Raw genomic sequence first — 17,440 nt, forward strand, 5'->3', positions numbered from 1 at the left:
TACTGCGTAATAAATAAATAAAAAATTGGGGCCTTTTTCTCTGTGTAGGTGTGTTTTAATTGAAGAGGAAGCAGCCCCTTATAAACCAAGGGAGAAAAAGAGGATGAGGAGAGGAAGCCACTCCAGACTATTGAGATACACCCCTGGTGTGTTTGAGGAGCTATCTGCTGTCAACTGAGGTCTGTGTCCTGCAAACGTGACCTCGTCTTGTCTTTTTTGGCAGCCATTTTACACAATACACAATCAACATGCAAAGAATATGACTTCCAAAGCCTAAGGAACATATTCCAAACATAATTCATGAATCTAACCATAATTAATTTCAAAACGTTTTCATAATACTGCCAGTGCATGTCTAGCTATTACAATACATTTTGTCGGTTTTCCCGCATTAAAACGTTTGACAATACATTCCGTAGGAAGTCATATTTTCACAGATTAACTTTCAAGTTTTAGTTTGTCTTCTGGTTTTTATCTTGATGGGGGAGACCTTGCGTTTCGTGGGGACATTTTGTTTTTCATTGCGCGCAATGACCGCACGGGGTTGTAAAACGTCCTCGTCCTCTCCTGCCTGTTGCTTAGCAAAGTTCACAAACACCTGGAGAACGGAGAGAGAAAACCCATTACTATCAACACAATGTCAATGAAAACACTAATGTTCTGTAAAAGTGCTTTATAATCACGATTCACTAAAGCTATTTGTCTCACTGATTGCTAAGTACGGAACCATCCATCTCTACTCAAGGGTATTCTTTATTCAAGTCTGAATCACTTATAATAAATCACCCTGGCCTCAGATGTCTTTCTGGCTGTGTATGATGAGGTCATATGGCTGAGTCTACCTTAAACATTGCCATGTTTATTAACCTGTGGTCGATGTGGTCAGTGATACACATCGTTGGTGCTTGTCCTTAAACCTAACCCCAAACCCCTAATCCCTAATCTTAACACCATCCCTCTTGTCACCTGATCTAGTGTAGTCTGATAGAGTAGTTACCTGATCTAGTGTAGTCTGTGATACAGAGTAGTCACCTGATCTAGTGTAGTCTGACAGAGTAGTTACCTGATCTAGTGTGGTCTGTGATACAGAGTAGTCACCTGATCTAGTGTAGTCTGACAGAGTAGTTACCTGATCTAGTGTAGTCTGATAGAGTAGTTACCTGATCTAGTGTAGTCTGTGATACAGAGTAGTCACCTGATCTAGTGTAGTCTGACAGAGTAGTTACCTGATCTAGTGTAGTCTGACAGAGTAGTTACCTGATCTAGTGTAGTCTGACAGAGTAGTTACCTGATCTAGTGTAGTCTGACAGAGTAGTTACCTGATCTAGTGTAGTCTGACAGAGTAGTTACCTGATCTAGTGTGGTCTGACAGAGTAGTCACCTGATCTAGTGTAGTCTGACAGAGTAGTTACCTGATCTAGTGTAGTCTGACAGAGTAGTTACCTGATCTAGTGTAGTCTGACAGAGTAGTTACCTGATCTAGTGTAGTCTGTGATACAGAGTAGTCCTCTATATTGAGTTTGTCCTTGTTGGCGACCACTAGCTGGAAGATCCTAGCCAGGGAAGAGGAGGCAATCTCATACTGCAGAGTGTTGTAGTGTTTCTCTCTCTGGACACACCCCGGGAAGCTGCTCTCCATGAAGCTCTCCGCTGGACCCAGCTCTGGAGATACGCCTGCTTTAGCTGCCTTTACCTTCATGGTCACCACGTAGCCATCACCAAACCTGGAGAGAAGAGGGAGAGAGAGGTCACCACATAGCCATCACCAAACCTGGAGAGGGGAGGGAGAGAGAGGTCACCACGTAGCCATCACCAAACCTGGAGAGAAGAGGGAGAGAGAGGTCACCACGTAGCCATCACCAAACCTGGAGAGAAGAGGGAGAGAGAGGTCACCACGTAGCCATCACCAAACCTGGAGAGGAGAGGGAGAGAGAGGTCACCACGTAGCCATCACCAAACCTGGAGAGAAGAGGGAGAGAGAGGTCACCACGTAGCCATCACCAAACCTGGAGAGAAGAGGGAGAGAGAGGTCATCACGTAGCCATCACCAAACCTGGAGAGAAGAGGGAGAGAGAGGTCACCACATAGCCATCACCAAACCTGGAGAGAAGAGGGAGAGAGAGGTCATCACGTAGCCATCACCAAACCTGGAGAGAAGAGGGAGAGAGAGGTCACCACGTAGCCATCACCAAACCTGGAGAGAAGAGGGAGAGAGAGGTCACCACGTAGCCATCACCAAACCTGGAGAGAAGAGGGAGAGAGAGGTCACCACGTAGCCATCACCAAACCTGGAGAGGAGAGGGAGAGAGAGGTCACCACGTAGCCATCACCAAACCTGGAGAGAAGAGGGAGAGAGAGGTCACCACGTAGCCATCACCAAACCTGGAGAGAAGAGGGAGAGAGAGGTCATCACGTAGCCATCACCAAACCTGGAGAGAAGAGGGAGAGAGAGGTCACCACATAGCCATCACCAAACCTGGAGAGGGGAGGGAGAGAGAGGTCACCACGTAGCCATCACCAAACCTGGAGAGGAGAGGGAGAGAGAGGTCACCACGTAGCCATCACCAAACCTGGAGAGAAGAGGGAGAGAGAGGTCACCACGTAGCCATCACCAAACCTGGAGAGGAGAGGGAGAGAGAGGTCACCACGTAGCCATCACCAAACCTGGAGAGGAGAGGGAGAGAGAGGTCACCACATAGCCATCACCAAACCTGGAGAGGAGAGGGAGAGAGAGGTCACCACGTAGCCATCACCAAACCTGGAGAGAAGAGGGAGAGAGAGATCACCACGTAGCCATCACCAAACCTGGAGAGGAGAGGAGAGGGAGAGGTCACCACGTAGCCATCACCAAACCTGGAGAGGAGAGGAGAGGGAGAGACAGTGGAGGAAGTCAGGTGCCCATGAATAGACCAACAGGTGTGATTGATGAATGAAGCAGGTATTAAACATGGGCTTTGCTAGACAGAAAGCAGCAGTTAACTTCTCCATCGTCAACACTTTAATTAAATCAGTAGACATATAGCAATATCTTGAATAATACAATACAAGTAACATGACGTTAACTTTTTACAAACCTGTGCTTTTCCACTGGGGGCTTCAAATACTACGAAGTCATGTCTTTCTACTCAAAACCACAATTCATTTGACCAATCTGAGTCTTTAATTGAAACAATTAAAAAGCGTGTTGTTTTGGTAAACAGCTGAGGGATGGGACTGGAGAAATGTAACCACTCATATTCGTAGACAAAGCAATGGATGCAAGGTCTGACCATCCATGATATAAAAATGATAGTTTTAATTAACCAGGTTTTGAGGCTATACGGTGTTTGTTTAAATTGTTTACAAACATTGTAGTAAAACAAGCTCATCATTTGTATTCTGATGGGGTACGACAGTTGAACTAAGCTCATGAGACATTTATAAGTTACATTCTTCAACAATCAATGGATTCATTTATTAATTTATAAGTCCAAAGACTGATGTAGCAACTAAGGATTCTAGCTTCAAAGTACATTTACATTTTAGTCATTTAGCAGACGCTCTTATCCAGAGCGACTTACAGTAGTGAATGCATACATTTCATACATTTTTCTCCGTACTGGTCCCCCGTGGAAATCAAACCCACGGGGGACCAGAATCGAATCCACAACCCTGGCGTTGCAAACACCATGCTCTACCAACTGAGCCACACGGGACCAATCATGTGTATTTGATATGGAATCAAGGCATTAGAATGCACCAGAGGTCACCAGAACAGAGCTCCCAGGGGGCATCCTTCGCCATTCTCTCCCAGCCCAGAACTCCCCTGGCTGGCTACTTCACCATCCTCTCCCAGACCAGAACTCCCTTGGCTGGCTAATTCACCATCCTCTCCCAGCCCAGAACTCCCTGGCTGGCTACTTCACCATCCTCTCCCAGCCCAGAACTCCCTGGCTGGCTACTTCACCATCCTCTCCCAGCCCAGAACTCCCTGGCTGGCTACTTCACCATCCTCTCCCAGCCCAGAACTCCCTGGCTGGCTACTTCACCATCCTCTCCCAGCCCAGAACTCCCTGGCTGGCTACTTCACCATCCTCTCCCAGCCCAGAACTCCCTGGCTGACTACTTCACCATCCTCTCCCAGCCCAGAACTCCCTGGCTGGCTACTTCACCATCCTCTCCCAGCCCAGAACTCCCTTGCTGACTACTTTTTATATTTGTCTGGTTACTCCACGTGGAAAGCACTGTGATCAGTGACTCATTTAGATCTTGTCAAACCAGATGTGTTATTTCTCTTCTAATTTAATTAGAAATTATGTGATTGTTGTTAAATCTTCCTCTTTTTTTATGGTCCTTCAAGACAGATAGGAATAATTGTCCTGGGACATGACCAGTAGGGACAGAGTCTGGGGAGTGATGGGTATACTGAGGCCAGTGCAGGATGAGCGCCAATGTAACATGGAAGACAGAGTTACTTGTATTGGAGGTGCTGTATGGTAACAGTATGGTAACAGACCTACTTGTATTTGAGGTGCTGTATGGTAACAGTATGGTAACAGACCTACTTGTATTTGAGGTGCTGTATGGTAACAGTATGGTAACAGACCTACTTGTATTTGAGGTGCTGTATGGTAACAGTATGGTAACAGACCTACTTGTATTGGAGGTGCTGTATGGTAACAGTATGGTAACAGACCTACTTGTATTTGAGGTGCTGTATGGTAACAGTATGGTAACAGACCTACTTGTATTTGAGGTGCTGTATGGTAACAGACCTACTTGTATTTGAGGTGCTGTATGGTAACAGACCTACTTGTATTTGAGGTGCTGTATGGTAACAGACCTACTTGTATTTGAGGTGCTGTATGGTCCCCAGACATTTGAAGGTGCCGTTGACCATGATGGCCAAACGAGTGCACAGAGCTTCACACTCCTCCATGCTGGGGAGACAGAGACAGACAGGCAGTCAATAGACAGAGACAGACAGGCAGTCAACAGACAGAGACAGACAGGCAGTCAACAGACAGAGACAGACAGGCAGTCGATCTCCCTCCCTTCCCTCCATCCCTCCGTCCATTCTTCCCTCCTTCCATTCTTCCCTCCCTCCCTTCCTCCCTCCCTCCCTGCCTCCTTCCTTCCTTTCTTTCCTCCCTCCCTTCCTCCTTACCTCCCTCCATCCCTCTCCATTTCTCTTTTCAGTGAAACAAGCAGTTGGCCACTCCAGTGTAGCATCTGGTTTGCTGACATGACATTACCCATGTGTACTGACATGACATTACCCATGTGTACCACGTTGCTATGTCTTGGATCAACACCAACTAGACTAGTTCTGGTACAGTAATCCCATTGGGCTGGACTTGTAATGGAAGGTGTAGGGGAAGGGGCTGTGTGTGTGTGTGTGTGTGTGTGTGTGTGTGTGTGTGTGTGTGTGTGTGTGTGTGTGTGTGTGTGTGTGTGTGTGTGTGTGTGTGTGCGCGTGTGCATGTGTGAGGGGTACCTGTGTGATGTCAAAACCACGGCCCTCCCGTCCTGGATGACGCTCATAATGGCAGTCCACAGGAACCGTCGGGAGTGGGGGTCCATACCTGTAGTGGGTTCATCCTATAAGGATACACACACACACACACACACACACACACACACACACACACACACACACACACACACACACACACACACACACACACACACACACACACACGTTAACATGATGGACTGGGGCCCTATACACCATAACTCTGAACACTAAATGTCTTATCACCATTAGCATATGGCAGCCATTTCACAGTAGTGGCAGTATGAGCTGAACTGTGCCCAGTCTCCTGCCAGTGAATAAACCTCTCTAAACTGGAGCTGACTGAACGCATATGTTTCCCCATCTGGAGGCAGAGAACATTTCATTGACAAATCTCTGCATAAAAACAAACTAGCCAAAACACCGGCCTGGATGAGAATACAGGACTGTCTAAACAACCAGTAGATGGAGAAAGAAAAGCCTGCACATGGTATACTGTATGTATAGTGTATGTATTATACTGTATGATACTGTATGTATAGTGTATGTATTATACTGTATGATACTGTATGTATAGTGTATGTATTATACTGTAAGATACTGTATGTATAGTGTATGTATTATACTGTATGATACTGTATGTATAGTGTATGTATTATACTGTATGATACTGTATGTATAGTGTATGTATTATACTCTATTATACTGTATGTGTAGTGTATGTATTATACTGTATTATACTGTATGTATAGTGTATGTATAGTGTAAGTGTAGTGTATGTATTATACTGTATTATACCATATTATACTGTATGTATACTGTATGTATTATACTGTATGATACTGTATGTATAGTGTATGTATTATACTGTATTATACTTTATGTATAGTGTATGTACAGTGTATGTATTATACTGTATGATTCTGTATGTATACTGTATGTATTATACTGTATTATACTGTATGTATTATACTGTATGATACTGTATGTATAGTATATGTATACTGTATGATACTGTGTGTATTATACTGTATGTATACTGTATGTATTATACTGTATGTATACTGTATGTATTATACTGTATGATACTGTATGTATAGGGTATGTATAGTGTATGTATACTGTATGTACAGTGTATGTACAGTGTATGTATACTGTATGTATTATACTGTTTGTACAGTGTATGTATACACTATGTATACTGTATGTACACTGTATATATACTGTATGTACACTGTACGTATACTGTATGTACACTGTACGTATAGTGTATGTACACTGTATGTATACTGTAAGAAAACTGTATGTATGATACTGTATGTATTATACTGTATGATACTGTATGTATAGGGTATGTATAGTGTATGTAAACTGTATATATACAGTAAGTATAGTGTATGTACACTGTATGTATACTGCATGTATAATGTGTGTATACTGTATGTATACTCTATGTATAGTGTATGTATTCTGTATCTTTACTGTATGTGTACTGTATGTATACTGTATATGTATACTGTATGTATATTGTATGTATAGTGTATGTATATGTATAGCGTATGTATAGTATATGTATAGTGTATGTATAGTATTTGTATAGTGTATGTATAGTGTATGTATAGTATATGTATACTGTATGTATAGTATATGTATAGTGCATGTATAGTGCATGTATAGTGCATGTATAGTGTATGTATAGTATATGTATACTGTATAGTATATGTATACTGTATATGTATACTGTATGTATAGTATATGTATAGTGTATGTATAGTGCATGTATAGTGCATGTATAGTGTTAATGTATAACACTTAGTCATACTGTATTTTTAATGTTGTCTAACTATAAGTTGTCCATATTGTCACAGGAAGGAAGTAATGAAACAACACACACCATGTCCAGCCTTCCTCTGTCTCTGGTCTTTTTGGTGCCCTACACAAGTGGACAAACATATCACCCACACACTGTCCAAAAGACAAGCACATGTGGGAATTAATAAAGCCCCATGCCATTGGCTGACTCACCAGTATAACCAGCCAATCATAGCTGGTTCGGGAGCCTACCCCGCCATTTCAATGGTAGGGGTAACCACTGATTGGTTGACTCACCAGTAGAACCAGGGCTGGGCAGCCAATCATAGCGATGGCTGTGGAGAGTTTCCTTTTGTTGCCTCCGCTGTATGTTCCTGCACAGCGACCAGCGTACTCTGATAGGCCAAGCTTCTGGATGCCCCAATCTGCCACCTAGTGGGGAGACAGGAGAGGTACGGAATGTGTTACAAACGCAAAGGGTAAAATACATGCATGTTAACACAAATACATACACACACCTGCATACACACACATACAGTATGCACATATACACATACAGTACACTACACTCATGCACACAAAAATACACAGACAGACAGACAGACAGACAGACAGACAGACAGACAGACAGACAGACAGACAGACAGACAGACAGACAGACAGACAGACAGACAGACAGACAGACAGACAGACAGACAGTATCTTCTATCTCTACTCACTCTGCTGATGTCTGACTCAGGGACCCCTCGGAGGCGAGCGTAGAGGTACAGATGTTCCCTGCCTGTCAGCAGGTCGTCTATAGCATCAAACTGAGGGCAGTAGCCCATGTTCTGGTGCACGTCCAACATGTCTGACAGGATACTGAGTGACCACAGAGAAACAGCTGCTTGGACATGGCTTTTTTTTTTTTACTGCATTGTGTGGATTCACTAAAAACGTTGATTCAAACTCAAATTCAAAAAGGCGGGTCTATACTTGCACAGTTTGTCAGTGGCTTCGCAGGATGACTACAACAACATTGAGTCTTTTTCTGAACGGTGGGTCCAAATACACACTATTTCCCCCACATATTCCTGCAATGTGTTGTACCTGTATCCAGCGACAGTGGCCTCTCCAGAACTAACGTCTGTGTCTCCAGTCAACATCTTGAAAGTGGTGGTCTTCCCTGCTCCGTTCACTCCTAACAGACCAAAACACTGACAGCACAGAGACACGGTCAGACTAGTGACTGGTGGAACACTCTAATCTGTTAAAGAAATGAAGTGGGGCAGAAGGTAGGTGAAAGGGACTATAAGGGAGGGGGGGAGCAGACCTCTCCTGCAGGCACGCCCACACAGATCCTGTTCACCGCTTGTCTCGTCTTCCCAGAGTACGTCTGTAGAGAGGACAAAGAACCAGAGTACGTTTGTACAGAGGACAGACTCACAGTATATAGGTAACAACACATGCCTTAAAATCCAATATGTCCTCACAGTTTCCTCTCTTTGACCTAGTAGGTTACACACCGCATTTGACACAACGGATATTTGTGAGGAGTCTGTATGCACAAGTATGTTAAGACAAGTGTTGTGATGGAGGGGTCTCCTATGTCGTATTCAGAGGGTCAAGATTATAGTTAACCTTGCAGAGGTCTCTGATCTGTAGGATGTCACTCTTGTTCCCTCCGTTATAGATCCTCTCTCTCTCCACCGCCACGTCCTCATCCTCATCTTTAGGAGGGGGCCCTCGGAAGTCTGATAACCTTGAGGGGGATAATTGATTGATTGACTGATTGATTGATTGAGTGATTGATCAATACAACCCCTTTTCACACCAAACGTACGTAGAGTTTGAGATAAGTGTGATTGTAACTTGAATGACCCACTAAATTAGGTCAATTTTCAGTGTGAATGGGATTTTCATTTCCTATTGTGCAAAGACGGATAAAAAATTGTAAAAAATCCTTCCACACGGTGATATTGGAGCTAGTTCCTCACCAGTGGTCGAGGAAGAAGCGGTACTCTATGAGGATAGTGAAGAGGAAATAGACACATCCCTCTATAGCCATGAAGGCCAGGTTCTTCCCTACAAAGTCCCATTTGAACGGATCCAAGGCACGGTCCTCACCTGAAACACAACATGGGACAATGTACCAGGCCTCGATCCTCAGAAGAGTTGGCTAAAGCACAAACAGATCTGGTTACCAGACTAGAGACGGGCCCGAATGAATAGGCTGGAGGAGGAGGTTTAAAGAATAGTTTATATTCAGTCAGGAGTCTTGTAGGCTGGAGCAGGTTTAGAGAATAGATGAGTGTGGAAGTGTTGTGCGCCATAGAGATAACAACACTAGCTATGTTGTGCTCACCAAAGTGTGCATAGACATCAGTCACCGCCTGGTTCATAGCCATGTCAATCAGCCCCCGGCCCAGACAGAAGTGAGGGAACACCAGGAGGCCTTTCTTCAGCCACTCATTGAACTCTAACAAGGCCTGGGGAGCACAACAACAATACAATAAACAACAACACAATAAACAACAACAACAATAATACAATAAACAACAACAACAATACAATAAACAACAACAACAAAATAACAAACAACAACACAATAAACAACAACACAGTAAACAACAACAATACAATAAACAACAACAACATCAACACAACAAATAACACAAACAACAACGGCAACACAAACAACAACAGCACAATAAACAACAACAATAACATAAACAACAACACAACAAACAACACAATAAACAACAACAAAATAAACAACAACAATACAATAAACAACAACAACACAACAAATAACAACACAATAATCAACAACAACACAATAAACAACAACGACAACACAATAAACAACAACACAATAAATGACAACAACAACACAATAAACAACAACACAATAAACAACAACAACAGCAACATAACAAACAACAACACAATAAACAACAATAAAGTAAACAACAACAACAATACAACACAATAAACAACAACATCAACACAACAAACAACAACACAATAAACAACAACACAATAAACAACAACAATGCAATAAAGAACAACAGCAACACAACAAAAAACAACACAATAAACATCAACAACATCAACACAATAAAAAACAACACAATAAACAAGAACAACATCAACACAACAAACAACAACACAACAAACAACAACAATACAGTAAACAACACAATAAACAACAACACCATTACAATAAACTTCAACAATAAACAACAACAATACAAGAAACAACAACAATTAAACATGACTTGCTCCCCCTCTCTTTCTCTCTCATACACAATCTGCCTCTCCCTCCCTCTCTCCCCCATCCTCACCCGGTTGTTCTCGAACAGTTCCAATATGAAGGTGAGGGCGCTGCTGTTGATGCCGATGAACAGGTTGATGCAGGACAGAGAGACGTAGGCTGTACTGGGGATGTTAAAGATGTATGACATAGGGTACATCATGGGGGTTACTGACCACCTAGAGAGAGAGAGACAGTGAGAGAGAGAGGGAAAAGAGAGAGAGAGAGTAAGAGAGAGAGAGTGAGAGAGGGAAGAGAGAGGGAGAGAGAGAGAGAGAGAGAGAGGGAGAGAGATAGAGTAAGAGAGAGAGAGAGAGAGATTTAGAACATCAGAAGGGGGTTTGAAGCAGAGCATAGGAGTGGTCCCACCTAAAACAAACAACACCTTACAAAGTCTTTATACAGCATTCATAAAGGCTTTATACAGCATTCATAAAGTCTTCATAAGCAGGACACAGAAGCTTCCCAAATCATATGTCTAGTACTCACCCATACAGGAAGAGCAGGAGAACCAGGGCTGGCAGGTTGGTGGATGAGGTGTAACACTTCTTGTCGAAGGCCACAAAGATCCCCACCACCATGGCTGTACTGAGAGAGTAGTTCATCTGGAAAGACCGGAGATAGAAAATATGGAAAACATTTCAATTGATGAAATCCTTGTGAAACAAGTCACTGACACGTTCACGTCAATCAGATTTCAATTTGAATGGCCGCCAGGCGTTGGGGGAAACTGTGATGGCTTTATACCTAATAAATACTTATTCAGACTTGCCCCAGGGTCCAGCTGTATGTACAATTTGGTACTTCTATCACAAAAGGCATAATTCAAAATATTCAATACAGTTGGTAAGTAAGCATTTCATTGCACTGTGTACACCTTTGTATCCGCGAGCCTACCAGACGGGCTAAATGCTTTTTATACTCGCTTCAAGGAAATCAACACTGAAGTACGCATGAGAGCACCAGTATGAGAGCACGAAGCCAATTTTTTAAATACATTTTTTTATTTCACCTTTATTTAAAAGACCAGTTGAGAACAAGTTCTCATTTACAACTGCGACCTGGCCAAGATAAAGCAAAGCAGTGCGACAAAAAAGACAACACAGAGTTACACATAAACAAACGTACAGTCAATAACACAATAGAAAAGAAAAATAGAAAAATCTATGTACAGTGTGTGCAAATCTAGAAGAATAGGGAGGTAGGCAATAAATAGGCCATAGAGGTGAAAATAATTACAATTTATCATTAACACTGGAGTGATCGATGTGTAGATGATGATGTGCAGGTAGAGATACTGAGGTGCAAAAGAACAAGAGGGTAAATAATAATATGGGGATAAGGAAGTTGGGTGGGCTATTTACAGATTGGCTGTGTACAAGTACAGTGATCGGTAAGCTGCTCAGACAGCTGAGGCTTAAAGTTAGAGAGGGAGATATAAGACTCCAGCTTCAGTGATTTTTGCAATTCGTTCCAGTCATTGGCAGCAGAGAACTGGAAGGAAAAGCGGACAAAGGAGATGTTGGCTTTGGGGATGACCAGTGCAATATACCTGCTGGAGCGCCTGCTACGGGAGGGTGCTGCTATGGTGACCAGTGAGCTGAGATAAGGTGGGGCTTTACCTAGCAAAGACTTATAGATGAGCTGGGTTTGGCGACGGATATATAGTGAGGGCCAGCCAACGAGAGCGTACAGGTCGCAGTGGTGGGTAGTAGATGGGGCTTTGGTGACAAAATGGATGGCACTGTGATAGACTACATCCAGTTCGCTGAGTAGAGTGTTGGGGGCTATTTTGTAAATGACATCGTCGAAGTCGAGGATTGGTAGGATGGTCAGTTTTACGAGGGTATGTTTGGCAACATGAGTGAAGGAGGCTTTGTTGCGAAATAGGAAGCCGATTCTAGATTTAATTTTGGATTGGAGATGCTTAATGTGAGTCTGGAAAGAGAGTTTACAGTCTAACCAGACACCTAGGTATTTGTAGTTGTCCACATAATCTAGGTCAGAACCGTCCAGAGTTGTCACCGGTGAAGGAGGACCAAAACGCAGCAGGTAAGTGCAGGCTCATCTTGACGTTTATTTATTTTCAAAATGAATGCCAAAATAACAAACCACGAGAATGAACGAACAACCAACAGTCTGGCAAAGCATAGGCTCAACACAGAACAATCACCCACAAATAACAAACACAAACACACCCTCATATATGGGACTCTCAATCAAGGGCAGATAGACAACACCTGCCTTCAACTGAGAGTCCCAACCCCAATTAACCAAACATAGAAACAGACATACTAGACAAATCATAGAATACCTGAAAACCAAACAGTGCCCAAAAACCCCGGAATACTTAAACCAAATGCCCCTTCAACAAAACACACCACCCCGAACCACATAAAACGAATACCCTCTGCCACGTCCTGACCAAACTACAATACCAATTAACCTTATACTGGTCAGGACGTGACAAGAGTAGTGATTCTAGTTGGGCAGGAGGGCGGGCAGCAATCGGTTGAAGAGCATGCACTTAGTTTTATTGGTATTTAAGAGCAGTTGGAGGCCAAGGAAGGAGAGTTGTATGGCGTTGAAGCTCGTTTGGAGGTTTGTTAGCACAGTGTCCAAAGAAGGGCCAGATGTATACAGAATGGTGTCGTCTGTGTAGAGGTGGATCAGAGAATCACCAGCAGCAAGAGCGACATCATTGATATATACAGAGAAAAGAGTCGGCCTGAGAATTGAATCCTGTGGCACCCCCATAGAGACTCCCAGAGGTCCAGACAACAGGCCCTCCGATTTGACACACTGAACTCTATCTGAGAAGTAGTTGGCGAACTAGGCGAGGCAGTCATTTGAGAAGCCAAGGCTATTGAGTCTGCCGATAAGAATGCGGTGATTGACAGAGTCGAAAGCCTTGGCCAGGTCAATGAAGACGGCTGCACAGTACCGTCTTTTATCGATAGCAGTTATGATATCGTTTAGGACCTTGAGCATGGCTGAGGTACACCAGCTCGGAAACCAGACTGCATAGCGGAGAAGGTACGGTGGGATTCAAAATGGTCGGTGATCTGTTTGTTAATTTGGCTTAGAAGATTTTAGAAAGGCAGGGCAGGATGGATATAGGTCTATAACAGTCTGGGTCTAGAGTGCCTCCCCTTTTGAAGAGAGGGATGACCGCAGCAGCTTTTCAATCTTTGGGGATCTCAGACAACACGAAAGAGAGGTTGAATATGCAAGTAATAGGGGTTGCAACAATTTCGGCGGATCATTTTAGAAAGAGAGGGTCCAGATTGTCTAGCCCGGCCGATTTGTAGGGATTCAGATTTTGCAGCTCTTTCAGAACATCAGCTATCTGGATTTGGTTGAAGGAGAAGCGGGGGGGGGTTGGGCAAGTTGCTGCAGGGGCTGCTGAGATGATGGCCCGGGGTAGGGGTAGCCAGGTGGAAAGCATGGCTACCCCTACAAGGCCGTAAATGACGGATTACCAGGACTTGTTCTCAGAGCATGCACAGACCAACTGTCAAGTATCTTCACTGACATTTTCAACCTATCCCTGACCGAGTCTAATACCTACATGTTTCAAGCAGACCACCATAGTCCCTTTGCCCAAGGAAGCGAAGGTAACCTGCCTAAATGACAACTGCCCCGTAGCAATCGCGTCTGTAGTCATGAAGTGCTTTGAAAGGATGGTCATGGCTCACATCTACAACATCATCCCGGAAACCCTAGAACCACAAATGTTTAGGCCGTATGCAAATACGGCCTAAACAGACCCACAGATGACGCAATATCAATCTCACTCCACACCGCCCTTTCCCACCTAGACAAAAGGAACACCTACAGCTGAAGTCGGAAGTTTAAATATACCTAAGCCAAATACATTTAAACTCAGATTTTCACCATTACCGATATTTAATCCTAGTAAAAATTCCCTGTCTTAGGTCAGGTAGGATCACCAGTTTATTTTAAGAATGTGAAATGTCAGAATAATAGTAGAGAGAATGATTTATTTCAGCTTTTATTTATTTCATCACATTCCCAGTGGGTCAGAAGTTTACATACACTCAATTACTATTTGGTAGCATTACCTTTAAATTGTTTAACTTGGGTCAAACGTTTCGGGTAGCCTTCCACAAGCTTCCCACAATAAGTTGTGGTCAGAACTGAAAAAGCGTGTGCGAGCAAGGAGGCCTACAAACCTGTCTCTGTTACACCAGCTCTGTCAGGAGGAATGGGCCAAAATTCACCCAACTTATTGTGCTGCTACTCGCTGTTTATTATCTATGCAGTCACTTTACCCCTACCTACATGTACAAATGACCTCGACTAACCAGTACCCCCGCACATTGACTCGGTAACGGTACCCCCTGTATATAGCCTCATTATTGTTATTTTATTGTGTTATTTTTATTTTATTTATTTTTTACTTTAGTTTATTTAGCAAATATTTTCTTGACTCTATTTTCTTAAAACTACATTGTTGTTTAAGGGCTTGTAAGTAAGCATTTCACGTTAAGGTCTACACCTGATGTATTCGGCGCATGTGACAAATAAAATTTGATTTGAATTCCATGCTCTAGAAACAGGAGAGAGACACTGATTAAGAACAGCATGCTACATAAGAGTGTAGTTCCTCTCCAGGTTTCTTCCTGTAACTGTTACTTACTCTTTTGTGGGTCTAGGTCAGGTTACTGTAAAGCACTTTCGTCACAAATAACGGTATAAAAAAGGGCTTCATAAATAACAATTTATTGATTCATTAAAAGACGTACCATGTCCCAGAAGAAGTTGGCTAACCAGTAGACAAGGGGGCTGACCCCGCTGACGAACTGGAGGTGTTTAGCCTTGGTTACTCTCTCCTGGATCAGGTAGAGGACAAACGAGGCTGGGATGAAGGACATGGCAAAGATCACACAGATAGCTGTCACCGCGTCTACCGATGTCTTCAACCTGGGAGAGGAGAGAGAGAGACAGGTAAGATAACAGATAGCTGTCACCAGGTCTACTGATGTCTTCAACCTGGGAGAGGAGAGAGAGACAGGTTAGATAACAGATAGCTGTCACCAGGTCTACTGATGTCTTCAACCTGGGAGAGGAGAGAGAGAGACAGGTTAGATAACAGATAGCTGTCACCAGGTCTACCGATGTCTTCAACCTGGGAGAGGAGAGAGAGAGACAGGTTAGATAACAGATAGCTGTCACCCTAGAGGACAGACAGGTTAGATAACAGAGAGATGGTCACCCTAGGCGACAGACAGGGACACAGACAGACAGACACATAGTAGAAGGAAGATAACCTGGGAGAGGAGAGACAGACAGGTTAGATAAGAGAGAGATGGTCACCCTAGGCGACTGACAGGGACACATAGTAGAAGGAAGATAACCTGGGAGAGGAGAGAGACAGGTTAGATGGTCACCCTAGAGGACAGACAGGTTAGATGGTCACCCTAGAGGACAGACAGGTTAGATGGTCACCCTAGAGGACAGACAGGTTAGATAAGAGAGAGATGGTCACCCTAGGCGACAGACAGGGACACATAGTAGAAGGAAGATAACCTGGGAGAGGAGAGAGACAGGTTAGATGGTCACCCTAGAGGACAGACAGGTTAGATGGTCACCCTAGAGGACAGACAGGTTAGATAAGAGAGAGATGGTCACCCTAGAGGACAGACAGGTTAGATAAGAGAGAGATGGTCATCCCAGGCGACAGACAGGGACACAGAGTAGAAGGAAGATAACCTGGGAGAGGACATGACTTACAGACATTGTCAACATATTCAACACAAAGCCCACAAGCTATAGGGGAAAGGGGATGCCTAGTCAGTTGTACAACTGAATGTATTCAACTGAAATGTGTCTTCCGTATTTAACCCAACCCCTCTGAATCAGAGAGGTGCGCGGTGGAGGCTGCCTTAATCGACATCCACATCATTGGCGCCCAAGGAACAGTGGGGTTAACTGCCTTGCTCAGGGGCAGAACGACAGATTAGTACCTTGTCAGCTCGGGGATTAGATCCAGCAACCTTTTGGTTACTGGCCCAACGTTCCTACCCGCCAGGCTACCTGCCGCCCCTAAAAGGCTCTAAGCCACAATGTATGAACTGGAAAAATCCTCTTCATGACCCCTGACGGAATGAAGAACGTAGCATTGAATTGGCTCAGCACAAGCTTGTGATTAGTTCTTGTATTGTTTTAAAAGAGGGAACCAGCGTAACTTACACAGTGACTTCAGACAGCTGTTCCTTGGTGAGGTTGAGGGGGTGGTTGATGGCTGTGATGCCGTACTGCATGGGGTCAACGTTACGAGGCAGGTGGGCCCTCAGAATGGCATTGTTGGCCACATTCATGAAGGCCACCATGGCGTGCCAGCCTTTGTTGTTGTACCAGACCTGGTTTGGGGAGCAGAGTTGCGTTCAATATACAACACATTTTGTAAAAAAAAAAAAAAATGATTACCTGGATGGGATTAGAGGCACGTTCAATTTATGATGTTTTTTTGTTGTTATATTTTGAAATATGGAGTAATATACACTACCATTCAAAAGTTTGGGGTCACTTAGAAATGTCCTTGTTTTTGAAAGAAAAGCACATTTTTTGTCTATTAAAATAACATCAAATTGATCAGAAATAGTGTAGACATTGTTAATGTTATAAATGACTATTGTAGCTGGAAACAGCTGATATTTTATGGAATATCTACATAGGTGTACAGAGGCCCATTATCAGCAACCATCACTCCTGTGTTCCAATGGCACGTTGTGTTTGCTAATCCAAGTTTATCATTTTAAACGGCTAATTGATCATTAGAAAACCCTTCTGCAATTATGTTAGCACAGCTGAAA

The 17,440-nt window shown here is 43.5% G+C and overlaps 1 protein-coding gene across 2 annotated transcripts in view; it reads right to left on the reverse strand.

Moving 5' to 3' along the window:
• Positions 1-226: 226 nt before the first annotated feature.
• Positions 227-17,440, reverse strand: part of LOC106569796 (retinal-specific phospholipid-transporting ATPase ABCA4) — an 85,149-nt gene continuing 67,935 nt past the window's right edge. For both annotated transcript variants that reach the window (XM_045694487.2, XM_045694486.2), the window contains 15 exons: positions 16,818-16,987; positions 15,371-15,548; positions 11,091-11,206; positions 10,633-10,780; positions 9,651-9,774; positions 9,283-9,412; positions 8,927-9,047; positions 8,619-8,681; positions 8,396-8,502; positions 8,026-8,167; positions 7,604-7,738; positions 5,477-5,580; positions 4,827-4,919; positions 1,475-1,724; positions 227-598 (listed from right to left, as the gene is read on the reverse strand). In XM_045694487.2, coding sequence (XP_045550443.2) covers positions 446-598; positions 1,475-1,724; positions 4,827-4,919; positions 5,477-5,580; positions 7,604-7,738; positions 8,026-8,167; positions 8,396-8,502; positions 8,619-8,681; positions 8,927-9,047; positions 9,283-9,412; positions 9,651-9,774; positions 10,633-10,780; positions 11,091-11,206; positions 15,371-15,548; positions 16,818-16,987 — 2,034 coding nt within the window. In that variant the 3' untranslated portion in view covers positions 227-445. The remainder of the gene's footprint in view (positions 599-1,474; positions 1,725-4,826; positions 4,920-5,476; positions 5,581-7,603; positions 7,739-8,025; positions 8,168-8,395; positions 8,503-8,618; positions 8,682-8,926; positions 9,048-9,282; positions 9,413-9,650; positions 9,775-10,632; positions 10,781-11,090; positions 11,207-15,370; positions 15,549-16,817; positions 16,988-17,440) is intronic.

The sequence above is a fragment of the Salmo salar genome, chromosome 14 (genome assembly GCF_965601325.2).
Source record: "Salmo salar chromosome 14, fSalSal1, whole genome shotgun sequence".
Lineage (NCBI taxonomy): Eukaryota > Metazoa > Chordata > Actinopteri > Salmoniformes > Salmonidae > Salmo > Salmo salar.